At 42.6% G+C, this 21041-nt stretch overlaps 1 protein-coding gene across 2 annotated transcripts in view; it reads left to right on the top strand.

Annotated features, from left to right (window-relative positions):
* Window positions 1-15363, top strand: part of vps50 (VPS50 EARP/GARPII complex subunit) — a 133803-nt gene extending 118440 nt beyond the window's left edge. For both annotated transcript variants that reach the window (XM_039820298.1, XM_039820297.1), the window contains 5 exons: window positions 4168-4264; window positions 4773-4931; window positions 7737-7858; window positions 13556-13745; window positions 13898-15363. In XM_039820298.1, the coding sequence (XP_039676232.1) occupies window positions 4168-4264; window positions 4773-4931; window positions 7737-7858; window positions 13556-13745; window positions 13898-14017 (688 nt within the window). In that variant the 3' untranslated portion in view covers window positions 14018-15363. The remainder of the gene's footprint in view (window positions 1-4167; window positions 4265-4772; window positions 4932-7736; window positions 7859-13555; window positions 13746-13897) is intronic.
* The last annotated feature ends 5678 nt before the right edge of the window (window positions 15364-21041 follow it).

The raw sequence follows: 21041 nt of genomic DNA, 5'->3' as shown, positions 1-21041 counted from the left end.
TGGAAAAAGTTGGAAAAAATTTAATACCTTTCAATATCCATCCATCCATCCATCCATCTTCGTCCGCTTATCCGGTGTCGGGTCGCGGGGGGAGCAGCTCCAGCAGGGGACCCCAAACTTCCCTTTCCCGAGCAACATTAACCAGCTCCGACTGGGGGATCCCGAGGCGTTCCCAGGCCAGGTTGGAGATATAATCCCTCCACCTAGTCCTGGGTCTTCCCGAGGCCTCCTCCCAGCTGGACGTGCCTGGAACACCTCCCTAGGGAGGCACCCAGGGGGCATCCTCACCAGATGCCCGAACCACCTCAACTGGCTCCTTCGACGCAGCGAGCAGCGGCTCTACTCCGAGCTCCTCACGGATGACTGAGCTTCTCACCCTATCTCTAAGGGAGACGCCAGCCACCCTCCTGAGGAAACCCATTTCGCCGCTTGCACCCTGGATCTCGTTCTTTCGGTCATGACCCAGCCTTCATGACCATAGGTGAGGGTAGGAACGAAACTGACCGGTAGATCGAGAGCTTTGCCTTCTGGCTCAGCTCTCTTTTCGTCACAACGGTGCGATAGATGGAATGTAATACCGCACTCGCGCTACCGATTCTCCGACCAATCTCCGCTCCATTGTCCCCTCACTCGCGAACAAAACCCCAAGGTACTTGAACTCCTTAACTTGGGGTAAGGACTCATTCCCTACCTGGAGAAGGCATTCCATCGGTTTCCTGCTGAGAACCATGGCCTCCGATTTAGAGGTGCTGATCCTCATCCCAACCGCGCTTTGCCTGGCTGCGAACCCGATCCAGTGAGTGCTGAAGGTCGCAGGCCGATGATGCCATCAGGACCACATCATCTGCAAAAAGCAGCGATGAGATCCCCAGCCCACCGAACTGCAACCCTCCCCCACCCCGACGCCTCGATATCCTGTCCATAAATATTACAAACAGGATTGGTGACAAAAGCCCAGCCCTGGCGGAGGCCAACCCTCACCTGAAACGAGTCCGACTTACTGCGAGAACCCGGACACAGCTCTCACTTTGGTCGCATAGATGTGGATGGCCCTGAGTAGAGACCCCCTCACCCCATACTCCCGCAGCACCTCCCACAGTATCTCCCGGGGGACCCGGTCATACGCCTTCTCCAAATCCACAAAACACATGTAGACCGGTTGGGCATACTCCCAGGCCCCCTCCAGGATCCTTGCGAGAGTGAAGAGCTGGTCCGTTGTTCCACGACCAGGACGGAATCCGCATTGTTCCTCCTCAACCTGAGGTTCGACTATCGGCCGAACCCTCCTTTCCAGCACCTTGGAGTAGACTTTACCAGGGAGGCTGAGAAGTGTGATACCCCTGTAATTGGCACACACCCTCTGGTCCCCTTTTTAAAAGGGAACCACCACCCCGTCTGCCACTCCTTTGGCACTGTTCCAGACTTCCACGCAATGTTGAAGAGACGTGTCAACCAGGACAGCCCCTCCACACCCAGAGCCTTGAGCATTTCTGGACGGATCTCATCAATCCCCGGGGCTTTGCCACTGTGGAGTTGTTTGACTACATCAGTGACTTCCGCCCGGAAATCGTACCAATCCCCGTCATCCTCCAGCTCTGCCTCTAACAAGAGGCGTGAGTCGGATTCAGGAGTTCCTCAAAATGCTCCTTCCACCGCCCTATTACCTCCTCAGTTAGGGTCAACAGTGTCCCATCCTTACTGTACACAGCTTGGATGGTTCCCCGCTTCCCCTCCTCGCGGTGGCGAACAGTTTTCCAGAAGCACTTTGGTGCCGACCGAAAGTCCTTCTCCATGTCTTCTCCAAACTTCACCCACACCCGCTGCTTTGCCTCTTTCACGGCAGAGGCTGCAGCCCTTCGGGCCCTTCGGTACCCTGCAACTGCCTCCGGAGTCCTCTGGGATAACATATCCCGGAAAGACTCCTTCTTCAGTCGGATGGCTTCCCTGACCACCCGGTGTCCACCCACGGTGTTCGTGGGTTACCGCCCTTGAGGCACCTAAGACCCTAAGACCACAGCTCCTCGCCGCAGCTTCAGCAATGGAAACTTTGAACATTGTCCACTCTGGTTCAATGCCCCCAGCCTCCACAGGGATGCCGCGAAAGCTCCGCCCGGGTGCGAGTTGAAAGTCCGTTGGACAGGGGCCTCCCCCAGACGTTCCCAATTTACCCGCACTACACGTTTGGGCTTACCAGGTCTGTCCAGAGTCTTCCCCACCCCTGACCCAACTCACCACCAGATGGTGATCGGTTGACAGCTCTGCCCCTCTCTTCACCCGAGTGTCAAAACATACGGCCTCAGATCAGATGAAACGATTATAAAATCGATCATTGACCTTCGGCCTAGGGTGCTCTGGTACCAGGTACACTTATGAGCATCCCTATGTTCCGAACATGGTGTTCGTTATAGACAATCCATGACTAGCACAGAAGTCCAACAACAAACAACCACTCTGGTTTAGATCAGGGAGGCCGTTCCTCCCAATCCGCCTCTCCAGGTGTCTCCATCATTGCCGCAGTGCGTTGAAGTCCCCAGCAGAACAATGGAGTCCCCCACTGGCCCCATGCAGGACTCCACTCAAGGTCTCCAAGAAGGCCGAATACTCCGAACTCCTGTTTGGTGCATATGCACAAACAACAGTCAGAGTTTTCCCCCACAACCCTGGGCGGAGGCGACCCTCTGCGTCCACGAGGTAAACTCCAACGTAGCGGCTCAGCGGGGGGCTTGTTAGTATCCCCACACCCGCCCGGCGCCGCACACCCTGAGCAACTCCGGAGAAGAAAAGAGTCCAACCCTATCCAGGAGTACAGTTCCAGAACCCGAGACTGTCGCGTGAGGTAAGCCCCACCAGATCCAACCCGGTGGCGCTCCACCTCCCGCGCAATTCCGGCTCCTTCCCCCACAGAGAGGTGTCGCGTTCCACGTCCCCAGAGCCAGCGTCTGCTGCCCGGGTCTGGTCCGTCCGGGGCCCCTGACCTTCACTGCCACCCATGTGGCAGCGCACTACCAGCGGTTCCTCCCACAGGTGGTGGGCCCATGGGCTGGAGAGATGGGAGCCAGTAGCTTGTTCGGGCTGTGCCCGGCCGGGCTCCGTGTGGAAAACCCGCTCACCAGCTTCGCCCGACGAGCCCGCCCGTCTGGGCCTGGCTCCAGACGGGGGCCCCGGGCTTCCTCCGGGCAGGGTCACTCCATTTCTACCTTGTTTTTCCATTGGGGTTTTTGAACCATTCTTTGTCTGGCCCCTCACCTGAGACCACTTTGCCTTGGGAGACCCTACCAGGAGCACAAAGCTCCAGACAACACAGCCCTCAGGTTCACAGAGACACACAAACCTCTCCACCACGATAAGGTGATGGTTCACCTTTCAATATATCGCAGAATATTACAATATGTTTAAAATCGCAATAATATCGTATTGTGACCTAAGTATCGGGATGATATCGTATCGTGAGGTCTCTGGTGATTCCCACCCCTAGAAATCAGGTAGTTTTCCCAAAGTGCAGAGTTGAGGCTAGATGATAATTTATGTTGCAGCAACACTGGAGTCTGGGAGTTGGTATACTGTATCCAGCAATCACGTAACGTTGGTAGCAGCAAAAAGTGAACTGCAGTCAGAGCTGGTGAACCGCAGTCAATAAACCCGCTACAGATGTAGCTGTACAGAGGCTCGTACAACATCAGGCTGCGTGTGACGTCTGTTGCCCATGCGGGTCATTTCGGTTTCACAGTTGACACAGATGACACACACAGACACACACAGAGGGTCCTTGATTTATAGTTGGATTATTCATTACATTAACCCATAATGATCATGGGGAGAAATTAGATTGCTGCAACAATAGAGAATGGTGTAGATGTTTTAACGGTGCAACAAGAAATTATATTGAAAGAAAACCCTTTGGGAAAGTGCAACATCTGCTATCTCTATTCACGTTATCCTATTAACAGAGGTAACATCTAAAGTTCTGTCTCAAATTTCTGGTTGCTTCAATTCAAAATTTTATCAAAAGTAATATTAGCTTTAGTTAATAGAATTGTCACTCTTGAGGAATACAAAAACAACCCATGGTAATTTTGTCTTAGTTATGTGCCACGCCAGAACATTTTTCAGACCTTATTATCCCACCACTGTGCCAAAAATAAATGGCTGTTTCTGTTTTTTTCTCAGTGTGTTTCTGGCGGAACAGTTTGAATCCCTCCAGTCCCACCTGGACACAATGATGCCTGCAGCCAAGAAGCCCTTCCTGCAACAGTTTTATTCCCAGGTATACTTGCACCTGCTTTCAGAAGTCTGTGTAATTAATGAAACTGTATATTATGTCATCACTGTCTGCTACAGGTGGGGTTGTACCAAACATCGGACAGTGGCTGTGAGTCCATCACTCTGCCTTTTTTGTTTTCTTTAGAAGCCTATTTCTCTGTAGAGACAAATGACCTTGTAACTGCAACCCAGCATTCAGTGCTGTTCTTCATCAACAAAAGAGAAAATGATCTGTCACCCATAACCACGCCGGTCTTTTCTTTTTTTTTTTGTCCACTTGACATTTAAAATGTTCAGGTACACGGACGAGTCTATTCTCCCCAAACATCAATTGAATGTCCTGTGTTATGACTTCACTCTTGGAAATATTGTGCAAATGATGACTTGAATGAAAGCAAAATCGAAGAGACGTTGACTTCATGTCTGCCTCATGAGTTGTTTGCTGCGTATATAACACTCAAAAACATGTTGAATATAACTCACATACATGTATTCTTCATTCCTTCTCTCAGACGGTGTCGACCACCAGTGAACTTCGGAAACCAATATACTGGATTGTTGCGGCCAAGGCCATCGACTACGAGCAAATGTTGCTCCTGATGGCCGGAGTCAAATGGGACATTAGGGAGATAATGTCACAGCATAATGTATATGTGGACGTCCTGTTAAAGGTAATGTTGCATAAGAAACATGTAGGTGACTGTTGGTGTAACATTTGGTGTGCTATAATGTAGGTTAGATCTAAAAAATATAGGAATATCATATAAATGTTAAAATATAAATGCTAATACTAAGACTGGTGGTATCTATGTTAAAATAATTCTAAATAAAATAATGTAGTTTACATTCAGGAAAAGTTTAGAATTGTCCCAATGTTTAAGCTTTTTCTCCAAACAAATACTGTCCACTGCAGCCCTGTCAATGCCATGCACCACCCACAATAACAAAAAGTAGAACACACAAAGGGCAGCTGTAATAGATTTCCTTTTATCTAGCGTGAATTTCCCTCACATAGTGTTTTTGTTGTACTTGAGAGAAATAAAATCTGGGTTTATCCTTTTAACATCATTTTTGTCATAAACATAAAGTATTGGGATTTATTCCACTTCAAGTCAAGAACTCTTAAGTTCCTTGTCGTCCCTCATGAGTTTAAATTCATTCGGGGGTCTTTAATATTAATTAGTTGGAGTGGGGTAAATTATTTAGTGCAGGGTAAGTAAGCTGTTGAGAGTTGAATGCAGATCTCTCCCGAAGTTTCAGCTTTGTTAAAGACATTTGAGCTCACCGGTCCCTGATGTATTTTTAGAATGGGAAGTTTTCCACTAAATGTGTGTCTTTATGCACGCGGGCCATTATAAATTGTGTAAGAACACACAGCACTAGTTTTCACACCTCTGATGTTCAGAGACAGAGAGCTCTGAAGGGGACGTGAAATCCTGAACAGACCAGACAAATCCCTATATATATGCATCAGCATGTCTTAGAAAGTTGACAATTAAATTACTGTTTAAATCACAGATGGTATTGAAATAGATGAATATATACACATTCAGTCACAGTTAAAAGTTAAAACTCACATTTTGAATTGCTGATTGGCTTATGGATCTGTGTCTGGCTCTGGCAGCTCTGCAGTTAAGTCTGTTTAATCCTATGAGCTATATTGCCTGAGGGGAAAATCTCTGTCTCAGTGGCCTGGTTTAAATGCCCAACCATGTCAAAATGGTCCAGCTGATAGACTGACATGTTGTACATTACATCCAGCATGTACTTTTCCTCATCAGGCACTAATAGCCATCTCTGCCTACTTGTCAGACATTCATAATGCATGTGGATTTTGTTATGTGCACTGATTGAAAAGAGTGTGCTACATTTTGTTGTACTGCATGCAGGAGAATATTTAATTCATGAATTCAGGTTGATCACTAGCATTCAACAATAGCATTGATTTGCATATAAAGTGGCAAGGAAATGCAGCAGCCTCAGAACGACTTTATTGACAAACTGCTTAAGTCAGAAACTATTGTGGGACTTTTTGTGAATGAATAACATTTCATTTTGTCTGCAAAATGTATGGCAGCTGCATGTGCCTTAAAAGTCAGCATAATTTTTTAATATGACACAGTTTGAATTAAAACCGGCAGGCATATATTTGCAAACACACACTAGAAAACCACATACTTCTCCTGAGACACATCCATCATATTTATGGACAGTCCTTATGTACTGCAATTTGTTCCCTGTAAACAGCAACATAATATCATAATTGTACAATATCATCCATAATTGAACATTTCAGAGTTCAGTGAGTACACAGCATAGCTGAAACCCTTTCCTATACCTCTTTGTGTCCTGCAGCCTGCACCTTCTTCTGAGATATTTCCTCTTTTTTTTCTTTGTGTAAAAACAAATTTGGAGGCCAGTTGTAACAACAACTCATTGTGTCCTTTTTATGTGCTGGGGCACGGAAATAATATTTTTGTAATTTCTGTGTTGTGTGTATGTTCAGAAGAGATGTAACTACAAGTCTTAAATGTCATCTCAAGTGTGTAGTAAAATATGTAAATTAAAAGAGCACAAAGGCTGACTGTAAGAGCCTGCATGCACATCAAAAAGTTAATGAATGAGTCCAGTTGGAATGTTCCGAAACTTGAGTGCAGTGCTCAGCAGCTCACAAATGATTTGTTTTAACACATGGCTTCTGGCTTGTTGGATTCATACTTCGTGCTCCCGTGTGCTCAGTACTTCAGGGTGTCAGTGCAGTCCAGACTGCAAAATCTTTGAATTAACTGTGTAAAAGTAGAGTTGCGGTACAATAACCCAGACATACTGTAGGCTGGGGAAAAAAAAAACATTTAGCCTTGATTGATTTGATGCACTTATACCACTATTTGGAGTATGAACTGTATGGTAAATGTTTAAAAAATGGCTTTATTTATAAAAAGAGATTGATACAAACCCCAAATGCAGTTTATTCTTTGCAAAATAAATAATGGAGTTGTGCAATTCACAGCATGAGGTAGTTTTATAACACTGTTCAGCTTTTCCAAGTTAGTTTTGGGGGAGCTGGTGCTGGATGTCATCCAGTAGCACAGAGTAGCTGAGACCGAGTCAGTGGAAATACATGTATATTGTTGTTCATAAAAACTTTTATTTAGTTTATGTCTTCCAGCTGGGAAACCAAAGTTGCATTGGCCCCATAGTGGCTTGTTTCCTTTATAAGTGGTATATAGTACAAATGTTTGTGTGTGTTTAATATACCTTGCACAAGCTAATCCATTTTTTTCTCCTTTAGATATTATGGACATGTCTTTATAATACAAGTTTAATATGTCTGGTTACATAGCAGACGTTTTACATATGCTATCCAATTAAAAAAATCCCCCTCTTGAACATAATTTATTTCTGCCCTTTTTTTAAATTCTACTCTATTTAACTCTTAAATGTGTTTACATGTGCTTTCTCCTCTACCTTCCCAGGAGTTTGAGCAATTCAACAAGCTGCTGGAGGAAGTTTCCAGACATGTGCGCATCCCGCTGCCTGTGTCCAATGTCCTGTGGGAGCACTGCATCCGCCTAGCCAACAGGACTCTAGTAGAAGGGTAAGAAAGTGACAAAACACCTCTTCAGCATTAAGGGGATGTGTGCAGTCTGGCGTCATTCTGGTTTAGTCGTAGCCAAAGCTGCTTCTTTTTTTTTTTTTTGTCACTATGAATTATTGTTAATAACTAAGTTTTATATTGTGCATAAGATTTTCCTTCTGTGTCAAACAGTGACTCACAGTCCTTGAGCTGTACATTTGTACAAGGTTGTCTCTTTTGACAAAAAAAGTTAAGAAGCTCCAAATGTGCTTCAATATCACGTTTAATATCAATAGACAATAGACTCACAAGCAGCTCTGCGATTGGATCAAGTCTTTATAACTATATATAAATATATGCTGCTTTTTGGGTGCTTTTATATAGGCCTTAGTGGTCCCCTAATACTGTATCTGAAGTCTCTTTCCCGAAATTCTGCCTTGGTGCAGAATTACAGCCACTAGAGCCAGTCCCACAATGAGCTTTCCTTAGGATTTGCCATTTCTGTGTCTGAAGCTATTGAGGAGGAGAGAGGGGGGGCAAGGTGGAGAGTGGGGGTGTGGCCTTGACCAGTTGCCACTTTGCTTGTTTGCAAGCCATGATGTCTCTCTCTTTCTCATGGGCAGGCCAAATTCTCTGTGCGGGCAAAGCAGAGAAAGGGGAGGTAACCTTGCTCCTTATGACCTCATAAGGAGAAGATTCCAGATCGGCCCATCTGAGCTTTCATTTTCAAAAAAGGCAGAGCAGGATACCCAGGGCTCGGTTTACACCTATCGCCATTTCTAGCCACTGGGGGACCATAGGCAGGCTCGGGGAACTCATATTAATGTTAAAAAACCTCATAAAGTGAAATTTTCATGCCATGGGACCTTTTAATATAACAACTATTGATAGCATGTCAGTATAGTAAAAGCCTCAGTCAGCAGTAAGGTGTTTGTGTATTAAATATTTATTCAGGAAATCTCAGCTGCAATTCAAGAAGCAACATAGTGATTTTCAAGTTGGATGGATACTGAACTGCACAAAACATGATGATTGCTCAATCCACATTTTAGCCTAATGAATTATTCAGAACATTAATGTGACCGAGCTAAATACAATGCAGACCCATAGTGGTTTTTGTCCCTTACAACCAAGGGGGCATTTTAAGTCTATTGTCTTGTCCTGTTATGACAGCCTTTTTTGCTTGAAAATGTATTTTTACTCTCCAGTTACAGTCGTAAATAGAGTCCCTAAGAATGTACACTTACCAAACAGCATTTGTGAGTCATTGCCTGCCACCTCCTTCTCTCCTCATGCTGGCAACCCTCTTTGCCAGTCACATCTCTTCCTCAGGGAATTGCATGGCACAGGCCACTCACACAAACTGTAAAACACTCTTGACACATCCCTTGTAATGCATTTCACCACTTTCTCCCTTGTAAGCGAGACATATGGGTTGTGACAGGTGACAGGACGTCAGTGTTTTTGCTCAGCATTTGCATCTACACCGTCACCTACACTGTGTGTGTGTGTGTGTGTGTGTGTGTGTGTGTGTGTGTGTGTGTGTGTGTGTGTGTGTGTGTGTGTGTGTGTGTGTGTGTGTGTGTGTGTGTGTGTGTGTGTGTGTGTGTGTGTGTGAGAGAGAGAGAGAGAAAGTGAGTGAGTGAGTGAATGTGCGAAGTAGGATTTTTAGATTGAAGGTGTGATAAATCCCCTCTGACTGGATGCACAGCAACACTGAGTCAGACCGGCTGAATGGTGACAAAGCGGATCGCTAACAGCTGACAATTATCATGAGGTTACACACATTTCATTGGGAACAAGATGGCTGATGTTGAAGCCAAAGTCATTCTGAGTATTAATTTGTTCAGGTTACAGTGAAAGTGTATGTGGGGTTGTAATGGCAGCCGCAGGAAAATGAGGTTAGAAACAAATTCTTGTTAAATGGTTTAGTGCTTGCAAAGTCTTTAAAGAAGGAGAGAGAGAACATTGGACATTAAACATCAGTGAAAGGTTTGCCCTCACCCACTGAGAAACGGGAACATGTTTACCTACCAACACATTTGGTGAGCACTTTTCTTCCCATTGCGTAACAGAACTTTTGAACCCTTTCCAATCAACAAATGGCCCATTACGACTGCAAATTTAAGCTGCTTTTGCAGACTTCTGCCGTCTGCTTACTTCTCCCACTACACTCCCTCCACATGCACATATCTCCCAACCCTTTGGCACACCAAGGCGGAGTGGTCATATTTGTTTGTTTGTACTCCAACTTGCTCCAGCCTGTTATTCATTTTCTCTGTCCAGCACTCGTCTCCCCTTGGACTCGCAGAAATGGCTCTGTTAGCATTCTGAGCCCAAGCTCGTACACTCAGGCAGAGAGCGAGAGTGAGAGAAATTGGAAACAGAAGAGAGAAAAGCTGAAGTGAGAGACTGGGAGAGAGCATACCTCTCTGTGTGGTGTGTTAATGTACTGTAGATGTCCTAGATACTGACCTGCCAGTGGACAACAGTCCCCGCTGTCAAACACCTGAAACACAAACAGAAAGACACACACTGAAATATATGTGTACTCTAGCCCACACAGACTTTTACTGACACGGCACAGACAGCTGTGTGGAATAACATGACTTCATATTTAATATAGGACACATGCAGACACAGACACAGACACACACACACACACACACACACACACACACACACACACACACACACACACACACACACACACACACCACAAAAGTGCCTCATGTATGCCCTTTCAGTACATGCACACTGCAGTTACAGTGCCTTGTGAAAGTATTCGGCCCCCTTGAACGTTTCGACCTTTTGCCACATTTCAGGCCTCAAACATAAAGATATAAAACTGTAATTTTTTGTGAAGAATCAACAACAAGTGGGTCCCAATTATGAAGTGGAACGAAATTCATTGGCTATTTCAAACTTTTTTAACAAATAAAAAACTGAAAAAGTGGGCGTGCAAAATTATTCAGCCCCTTTACTTTCAGTGTAAAGCGCAGAGAGCATCATGAAGAACAAGGAACACACCAGGCAGGTCCGAGATACTTTTGTGGAGAAGTTTAAAGCCGGATTTGGATACAAAAAGATTTCCCAAGCTTTAAACATCCCAAGGAGCACTGTGCAAGCGATAATATTGAAATGGAAGGAGTATCAGACCACTACAAATCTACGAAGACCTGGCCGTCCCTCTAAACTTTCAGCTCATACAATGAGAAGACTGATCAGAGATGCAGCCAAGAGGCCCATGATCACTCTGGATGAACTGCAGAGATCTACAGCTGAGGTGGGAGACTCTGTCCATAGGACAACAATCAGTCGTATACTGCACAAATCTGGCCTTTATGGAAGAGTGGCAAGAAGAAAGCCATTTCTTAAAGATATCCATAAAAAGTGTCGTTTAAAGTTTGCCAAAAGCCACCTGGGAGACACACCAAACATGTGGAAGAAGGTGCTGTGGTCAGATGAAACCAAAATCGAACTTTTTGGCAACAATGCAAAACGTTATGTTTGGCGTAAAAGCAACACAGCTCATCACCCCTGAACACACCATCCCCACTGTCAAACATGGTGGTGGCGGCCCCATGGTTTGGGCCTGCTTTTCTTCAGCAGGGACAGGGAAGATGGTTAAAATTGATGGGAAGATGGATGGAGCCAAATACAGGACCATTCTGAAGAAAACCTGATGGAGTCTGCAAAAGACCTGAGACTGGGACGGGATTTGTCTTCCAACAAGACAATGATCCAAAACATAAAGCAAAATCTACAATGGAATGGTTCACAAATAAACATATCCAGGTGTTAGAATGGCCAAGTCAAAGTCCAGACCTGAATCCAATCGAGAATCTGTGGAAAGAACTGAAAACTGCTGTTCACAAACGCTCTCCATCCAACCTCACTGAGCTCGAGCTGTTTTGGAAAGGAATGGGCAAAAAAGTCCGTCGTCTCGATGTGCAAAACTGATAGAGACATACCCCAAGCAACTTACAGCTGTAATCGCAGCAAAAGGTGGCGCCAAAGTATTAACTTAAGGGGGCTGAATAATTTTGCACGCCCAATATTTCAGTTTTTTATTTGTTTAAAAGGTTTGAAATATCCAATAAATTTCGTTCTACTTCATGATTGTGTCCCACTTGTTGTTGATTCTTCACAAAAAATTACAGTTTTATATCTTTATGTTTGAGGCCTGAAATGTGGCAAAAGGTCGAAAAGTTCAAGGGGGCCGAATACTTTCGCAAGGCACTGTACATGTCTTTAAATGGATGATTTAACAACTGGTGTACAACCCTTCTGTTATAATGATCCTTTTAGATCCTTTTAATTATTTGTAACCTTTTATCTGACTTTCAGTTGATTCTGTCATAAATATACACACAACAGTTTTGTCCAAATATTCGAAAAAGAAGAAATATTAAATGACATAAACTGTAACACAAACAAGGTTTTATGCATTAAAGTATTAGTGCTCTATCTATGCTACATTACAGACCTAAATGGAATGTGTGACATGCAGATTTTATTATTACCCATACAAATATCACATTAAAATATTAAGTACATTCTCACATCTGTCCTCTTTTCATTTCCACTAATAAAGTTTTTACACTTGCTTTTAAAAACTAATGGATTCTGAGTGTCTCGTATCTGGTAACTCAAATGACCACACATTTTTGTTCACTTTGCATCTGGAACTTTGACAGCGTTTCCATTTTGATTCAAATGTTGATAGAAATTATGACAAGCTGAAACACACCTTCCAGACAATTTTTAATGCACAACATTCGCAGTAGGGATCAAAAGTAAAATAATTTAAAAGCATTGCAACATGACTTTCTCCTTAACATACAGAGACACAGAAGTTTGCTGACATATTTGGCTGGCTAGCAAGGCATAAGTTGGGTGTTTAAGGGTGGAAAATATGAACAATTCCCCTCAGGTCAGACACAAATGACTTTGATGAATCAAAAGAAAAATGACACAGAATGTACTTGGTTTCCAGTCAGTGCCTACCTTAGTCTCGCTTTGCCAGACCATCCACACGCTGCGGAGCGGAGGAGGGTCTGGCTGGTCCACACAGCATTCTGGGATGGGAGAAAAATGTGCTCTGGTTTATTGGCATTTCTTTAAACCAATCACAATTGTCATGGGCGGCACTAAGCTCAGCTGGGAGCCGCTGTAAAATAGTCGTGCGAGGGAAAACTCTGATTGGACAGATAGTCTAGCTAGCTGTCTGGATTTACCCTGCAGAGATCTGAGGAGCAGTTAACCATAGTCCTCATAAATCCACCGGAGTTTAAAATTCCAACACAAAGAAAGCGGAAGGTAACGGACATCGGCAAAAAGACGGATGCATCTGGCGAAATTTCCTGCGGCCATGGAGCAATCCCGGAGGTGGAACGTCAAGGATATAGACTATGCTTACCTCTACCTGAATAGTTGTTTGGTGTTTTAATCCCCCAACGTTGTTTTCTAGTAGGGCTGCTCGATTATGGAAAAAATAATAGTCACGATTATTATATAAATTGCACAGCCCTATTTTCTAGGCAGAGCTGCCTGGAAGGCACTAGGATTAGGCAATGGTTAGGGTTAGGTGCCTTGAAGTCGACGGTCGCAGCGCTGCCGTGAAGTCGATGTTGGGGGGCTTAAAACACCATCAAGCACCTGAATACTTCAGGCAAAGCTAATCTTCTCTTTCCCCTCTGCTGTTTTGTCCTCTAGCTATGCTAATGTGAAGAAATGCAGCAACGAGGGCAGGGCCCTGATGCAGCTGGACTTTCAACAGTTCCTTATGAAGCTGGAGAAGCTGACCGACCTGCGACCCATCCCCGATAAAGAGTTTGTTGAGACCTACATCAAGGCCTATTACCTGACGGAGAATGACATGGAGCAGTTCATCAAGAACCACAGGGTGAGACGGCCAAGCTGGTTGATGGAGGATTGTAGTGTTAGCGTCTATGCAACACTAAATATAGAGTTTCATTTAAGTAGTTGTTTTGTTTTCCTCCAGTCCCAGACAGCATGTCTTTTTTTGCTGACTCACTCTTTGTGGTTTTTGTGCAGGAGTACTCCATGAAGCAGCTAGCCAACTTGGTGAACGTTTGTCTGGGTTCACATATAAACAAGAAGGCTCGTCAGAAACTCTTGGCGGCCATAGATGACATTGACAGACCCAAGAGATAGGTTGATGAACGGAGCAGTCCCTGAACGCATCAACCAGCACCACAGAGATGGACACTCCAACAGAGGAACTCCCACTGTGGAGCTCAGCATAGAATGTCTTCATTTTCAGTTTAGAGCGTACATGATGTGATGTGTTTAATGAGCTATACAGCAAATACAGAAATAGAGCTAGTGTAAACAGCAATTTCAAAGCTAGCCAAATGCTAAGTATCTGTTAAAGTATGTGGTCAAAAACACATGTCATTCATGATATTCTGATTAACATAACTACTAACACTTGCACTCTCAAGCATGCTGCAGTTACTCTATGCTTACAGCAGATGTACCATAATGCATGCCCTGACATTTTCATTTAACAAACATGCCGCTTATGAAGTTATTCTGCAAATTGTCTGCAACAACAACAATTTCAGTCCCTTTAATGTTCATAATGATGAGTTTCAGATAAACTACTACAGCTATCTTAACAATGTAATGTGAAGTGTATCTTGACCATGTGGCTGTTTGTGGCATTCCATCAGTTTTCACCAAATGGGCTGTGAAATCTGATACAACGCCGAAGTTATTCCAGCCCATTTGTTCGCAGTATGTTATTTCACTTCTGGGTCTTTGTTGTGTCTAATTGGATGCTCTGCTCCTTGTTCTGATTGTTTTGTCCATGAATTACATAAATCTAATATAATGATGATTCTGAAAATGATATAAATTGCTGTAGTTAGCATTAACATGGAGTATATCTGCACTAGCTGTATTTGTTTGTTTGCCATTTGTCATATCTGAGGAGGAGTTTTTAAAGCCTTTGTGAAAGACCTTATTTTGGAGTTCAGTCTCAGGCGTTGTTAATGAGCAGTGAGATCTGTTTTGTAGGTTTGTGCGGACATGTACTGATTATGTGATTTGTGATTGTCAAAAGAGCTTTCCTCCAAAGTTTTAAGGCTCCCCTGCTTCAGTCCTTTCTATTAGTTTACCTTGACAAGACCTGCCGAGAGCGCGGATTGATTTACTGTCAAAAGGGGTGGGGTTACACTTTCTGATATAGCATTACATTTTGTGTGCAACTATTCCAAGAAGAATGCTGTAAATGTGAATGTTTTAAATGATGTCTGTATTTATTTCATGCTTTGTCTTGTTTGGGTTTTTATATGATAATTGCTGAAAGTGGGCTTGTCATTGATCACCTCTCAGTATCTTGTAACTTAACAACTGAAGCGAATACAAATATTTAAGCATTATCTTTTCAAATTATGTTAAGGCTCAAGTGCACTATTTTGAAAATCCATAATTAGTGTTGGAACTGTAGGATGCACCAAAAATGATTCTAACATAATAAACACACAAACAATGGACTCTGTTATTATTACCTACTTAATTCTTACAGTGCCATGAATAAAATACACAATCTATAAATTACATCCAACCTTTAAAATCTCTCTGCCGCAGCGGTTTTAAAAGAGTCGTCACCGTTCGTCAGAATATGTAGAATAACAGTGTTACCTTCCAGCGGCGATGCTGTCCATCCTAATGATGCTTTACTCAGCCAAGAGCAGGACACTGTCAGAGTAATTAATGTGGCTTCCTGTGTGGTTAAAAGCCATCAGCCTTCTTCTTTAGGTGGAGCCTGCTGATCAGGTTGAACTGTGAAGGACTTATAACTTTGATGACTCACTGTTTATATTCTAAAACTATTCACTCACTTTTCATCAACTACCGTCTGTGATCAAGCTGAACCTACTTTTCATCGAGTGGACAACCATCCACACGTATGCTGTCTTTATACACACAGATGACTTGGCCTACTGGTTAAATATAGATGTCCCTATTACAATTAGCCAAACTATAACTCACAAATAAAGTCAGTTTCCTACGATAAACCGTGTCGTTCACATCACATCCATCAAGTTAATAGCAAAATTAAGTAAATTGTCACATGCCAATATTTTTTATGCCAGATAAACCTGGACAAAACTACCAAACATCTCAAACAGAGTTCAAATCTGGGTTCCAGTGTGCATCTAGTCTGATATTTAGTATGGTGACAGGTGTTTTTGCAGTTTGTGTGGTAGTCTTTGACTATTCAACCCTTGTGTGCTGCCTTTTCTTGCAGAGATTTCCTCACCCTCCCACCCTCAAACACTTCATTCATGACCTACCCGACTCCGCTGCTCTCACTGTCCCTGTGCGACACATTAGGTGCCCAGCAGGATCGTACCCCTCCTGTGATGCCGTGGCCCAGTTACCCTTTCACATAAAAGACCAGGCGCTCTTTGCTCCTGTGTTTTTGCCCCTCTGCCAAAATTCATTAGCCAAGCTCATAGAAATCACTATTACTGACCCACATGGCTCGTATTCCCTCACTGTCTGCAGATATGCATTCACACAGACTTCAATAATGCCTATTCATACATGTAACTGGGAACAATTGCTGGCAGAGCCTATTAGAATATTTACTGTGCATGATATTGACAAGACAAGATGTGACAGTGGAGGGGGAGAGTAAAAGTTGATGTGACAACCAGAAAAGATGCTGATGAGATGTGTTGGTTGTACAGCTCGGTGAAAAGCTGCTTTTTTTTTTTTTAATCAAAGCTCATCATCTATAACAAATGTTTTATATTTACTCAGGCATGGGACAGTCTTTGATAATCACACATTTTTTAAATTTTGAACTTTGAAATACTTATTAAAAATCTCCTGAAGTCTTTTGAAGCTTCACTTACAACCAAAGTTGATAGGACTTTTTTTGGACTTTTTTTGTTAAGGTGCAACAGGGATGATGGGGACGGTTTTTAGCATTTTGCACCATAAAAAAAAAACAACTACGTTTTGATGCATTTCTTGGTGTATTTTGCTAATATTTCTTTTAAATGCACACACAAGCCCCACAGAGAGATTTTACAGTTGTGTCCAAAATCACGCACTACTCACTAAGGTTATAGGCTATAGTTTTCTATATCAGTGGTTCTCAAACTCTTAACACAATGTACAACTACAGAAAATAGGGCCCTTTAGCCGTCAGCTGTACTTGGCTCTTTTGTCATTTAAATTGTCACATGCTCATTTTGTTTAACTCTCTTAACAAGTAAATAAACAAGAGCAAAAATAAAATGAACTTATCTAACAAAGAAGAGAAGACATTAACTGTCAGGGTAGAAAACACATTTAGGGTGTCAGGCTAACTGGAACCCACATACACACATGAAAACCTTTTAATATCAGTGTCTCCCTCTGAAAGAGCAGAAAATCGAAAACTGTAACCAGGGAGCTGTGCATGGTTTAGGCAAACCCATTTGCTCTCTCATAATGACAGCATGGCGTATTCACAGAGCTTTTCATTAAAGCGGTCGTATTGATTTAGCCCTGTCACCAAACAAACCTTACTGTCCCTGGGAAGGATTTCAGAAATGTTCATGACATGTGGTTCAAAATGAGTATGCCATTTTGTTGCATTGTGCAAATGGATAATGGTAACAAAATTGTTCCGCTTGCTATAGACCATAATAAAATTGCATCGGGCCTATCGCGAATATGGGCTTTTTAGTGTTAGGAAATAGTTTCAGATATCTTGCAGAATGCATCAAAGATATAATTTATTTATTCAAACCTCTCAGTATTCAATAAACATAGTTATCCCAGTATTTATTGAGCATAATCCCAGTATTTTCCTTTCATATTGACTGGTATTAGGGATTGAAGCAGCTAATTGGATGTCAGACTCCACTGCATGAACTTTCACAACGGCCCCCTGAGAATCTTGTTCCACCAGTCGCTGCTAATTTGTTGCTTGACTAGCTGTGCTTGAGCGGAAACAAATGTTGTGACTGGTCATAAACATGAGCAGGGCAGGAAAACCTTTCGGGAAACACTAGAGCCCAACAGAGGTGCGGGCTGTCAGTTCAAAGTTTGCGTAAATAGAATAGGAAAAGTTTAATAGGATGGATAGATATTTCAGGGCAGCTCTGTATACTGAGAAAAAAATAAAAAAAGATTCTGTAAGATTGACTTGAAATTGAATAATGAAAAATAATTTAAAAATTATGTAGGTCAGCGCAAATTCTTTCAGGAATCCCTAACAAGTAATCAGTCCCTCCTAAAGCGAATCAGCGCTGGAGGCGTTCACCTTCTGATAAACCAATCAGGAACGGCCAAGGATCCCTTAGGCCAATCACAGCATCACATCACTGTTTTAAAAAGCTGCTTCTCTCCCTGTGCTATCAGCTGTCATTTCAGGAAGACGTCGTCCCTCCTCCTCCCCTTCCACTTCCTGTCCTGGTGGTTCTCCGGCTGCCGCTCCGATGCCTCCTAGGTCTGGTTTTCCGGCCTTCTCTGCCACCACCGTTACATCTTGGTTCCCTACCCCTACATTAAATTTATTAAATATTGAATGTATTAATAACGATGGAGTTCAATCTCCAATACACTGTACACTACATGCTGTTGTACATTAAAACCTTTTGCATATCTGCAAACATGTCTCTCCTGATTGAAATAACATTACAATCTTCTGCTTCCAGATATCTTTTTGTCAAAACAACACCGCCGTCTCAGTCATGTGATGAATCAACCCTTTTGTCCTACTTCACATCATGTAATAATATACATCATAACAGCAGCACTTTCTGGTACTCTTGGATATACCCTCACAGAAAACACAAAGTCAATACTCCTGTCTTTGAGGAATTGGTATTGATTTGTTTTCTCCGCTGGACTTATGTTTTGGTGTAAATTACTGGTTTCCACACAGTTTAAAAAAAGGGGATGGCGTACCATTGACATCTCATTTCAAAGAAGTGAATGTTCATTTTTCCACAGGGGAGCTCTGATGTGATTTTGATGAAAAATATGTTTCGGGTCAGTTAGATTGCAGCAAGAGTAACTTTCTGTGCATATTGTTGTTTCATGACCTCAGTCCTGGGCTGATGAACTTCTAATGCAATGCTTGCAGTGATGACTAGTGACATTTTCTTTGAGAGGCCATTTAAGGATAACATATCTTAGTCTGGGCAGGTCTGAAGCTGCAGGTTTGAAACTGATGGCACTGTGGCTCTGCACTGGTACGATTGTTTCTGTTGTTTTGCATCAGTCATACTGTTTCCTTGTAATTCCTCCTTTCTCATGTATTTGTTTAATGGCCTTTCCCTTCTAGAAACTAAAAACATTAGAGCCCTGAGGCTACTTTGGAAAACACAGAATATTCATTGGATTTTAATACTCTTGCATATCATTTCCCATTGTTGTAACAAATGACTCATATTCACTACGCCTAATAAGTGAGCCATGAATGAAGTCAGTAGTCATAGTAGAAGAGTGTGAATCACACTAATACTGTCAGCTGAATATTTATACTGGTACACAAAAGTAAAAAGAATAGATTATTCCACGTAATTTCATGGGTCTCGTCCACTCGTGTCCTTCCTTTCACAACACTGCAAGCAGTGATGCCTTTTGAGTAGTGAGATAGATAACACATGAGAGATTCTCTGTATTTCATCAGCTACAGTATCTCACAAATCTTATTGTGTTTGTGGTTTAGTCATGGCCTCATAATATGCAAATACTTCAAAATACATGTTTGTATTGTGAAGAGATTATACAATAGGGGTTGACCTTATTCATCATAATGCAGACAAACAAGAGAAACATGTTGACCTTTAAGGTGGCAGCAGACAGACTCACCATTAATGCACATTTAAATTACATTAACATTGTACCTATTAATTCTGAGCTCAGGAGTTAAACATGCGACAAGAATTTTGAGCTACATACTGGAATCACATTTTGCCCTTTAGGTGACACTTATACTGACAGAATGGAGCACAACATACTATAATGTCTTTGCAAAAGGTCGCTAACGTTCTCTTTTACTTGTAGTATAGTGTATTTAACACAATTTATTCAAGGTGACAACATGATGTGAATGGCTGACATGGTTGTCTACAACTTCCACTACATTAAAAGAAAGATCAAACATTATCACATTGCAGGAAAGATGACACTTTTTCACTTTTACACTTGAAGCTGAGTCTATTAGTGACCCGGAAATGATTACAGTATTTTCATTTTACTTGATGGCAAAATAATGAAAGCAATTCATCATACAAAGAAAAACAGACCATGCTCACGTTATCCGTCTTATGTGGAAAATGTGTTTTACAGCCACCATAACCATATAGACCAGTATTTCACCCACCAATTTGTCAACAGCTCCTCTGCATTGCTTTTAGTAATACAATCTGTATACCGTACCTTCCATTTCAATCGGTGGGTTATCATTAGGCCCAGCATGCTTTTCTTGGCTTTCCCTGTTTCTCATTTCTCAGAGGAAAGCCATGGCCTACAGATCAGGAAGAAGTCAGAGTGAAGGCGTGACCATGACAGCTTTTCTTTTAACGGCATTTACACACAGTCTTTGCTTCGCTCCCATACTGACAGTGTGTGTGTGTGTGTGTGTGTGTCGCAGAGAGGGGGAGATAGAAATACATATTATATACTAGTGATATATGCTATAGTACAAGTATTTAACATATAAGCTGTATGGTGCACACACAATTAATGCTAATGTATCTATTCCCCTGCAGTCTGTCTTTCTATCTCATAGCTAGGCTTGAAGAAGGGACTTTAAAGAATAATTACAGTTTACAACTTGGACCTCATTTTCATAGTCTTGGCCATCACCTTTATAGTTTCAGAAAACATTGTGGTCACCAAAGTCATCAATCAGAGATCTGGGAACAGGGGGACATTGCTGATGGGGCAACAAATAATAAAAACGAGTGCTGGCATCAGCTGTTTCATTCATACTTTACAATCCCAAACCTAATGCTCAATTCCTTGACATAATTGCCTCTAGCTAAATTCATTTTTCTAATGTTAAGGAACTGTTGATGTTCAAAGTTTCCATTAATCATGAGCACCACTAGAGCTGCTCATCTATGTTGATGTTGATATGTTGATATGTTGATATTGGAATCACCCACCCAGCAGTACTCCTCAACATTCACAACATCTTACTTTCTGAGTGCAGTCT

The sequence above is a fragment of the Perca fluviatilis genome, chromosome 13, assembly GCF_010015445.1.
Source record: "Perca fluviatilis chromosome 13, GENO_Pfluv_1.0, whole genome shotgun sequence".
Lineage (NCBI taxonomy): Eukaryota > Metazoa > Chordata > Actinopteri > Perciformes > Percidae > Perca > Perca fluviatilis.
The sequence above is the reverse complement of the archived record's forward strand: the minus strand, read 5'-3'. Positions and strand labels throughout refer to the sequence as shown.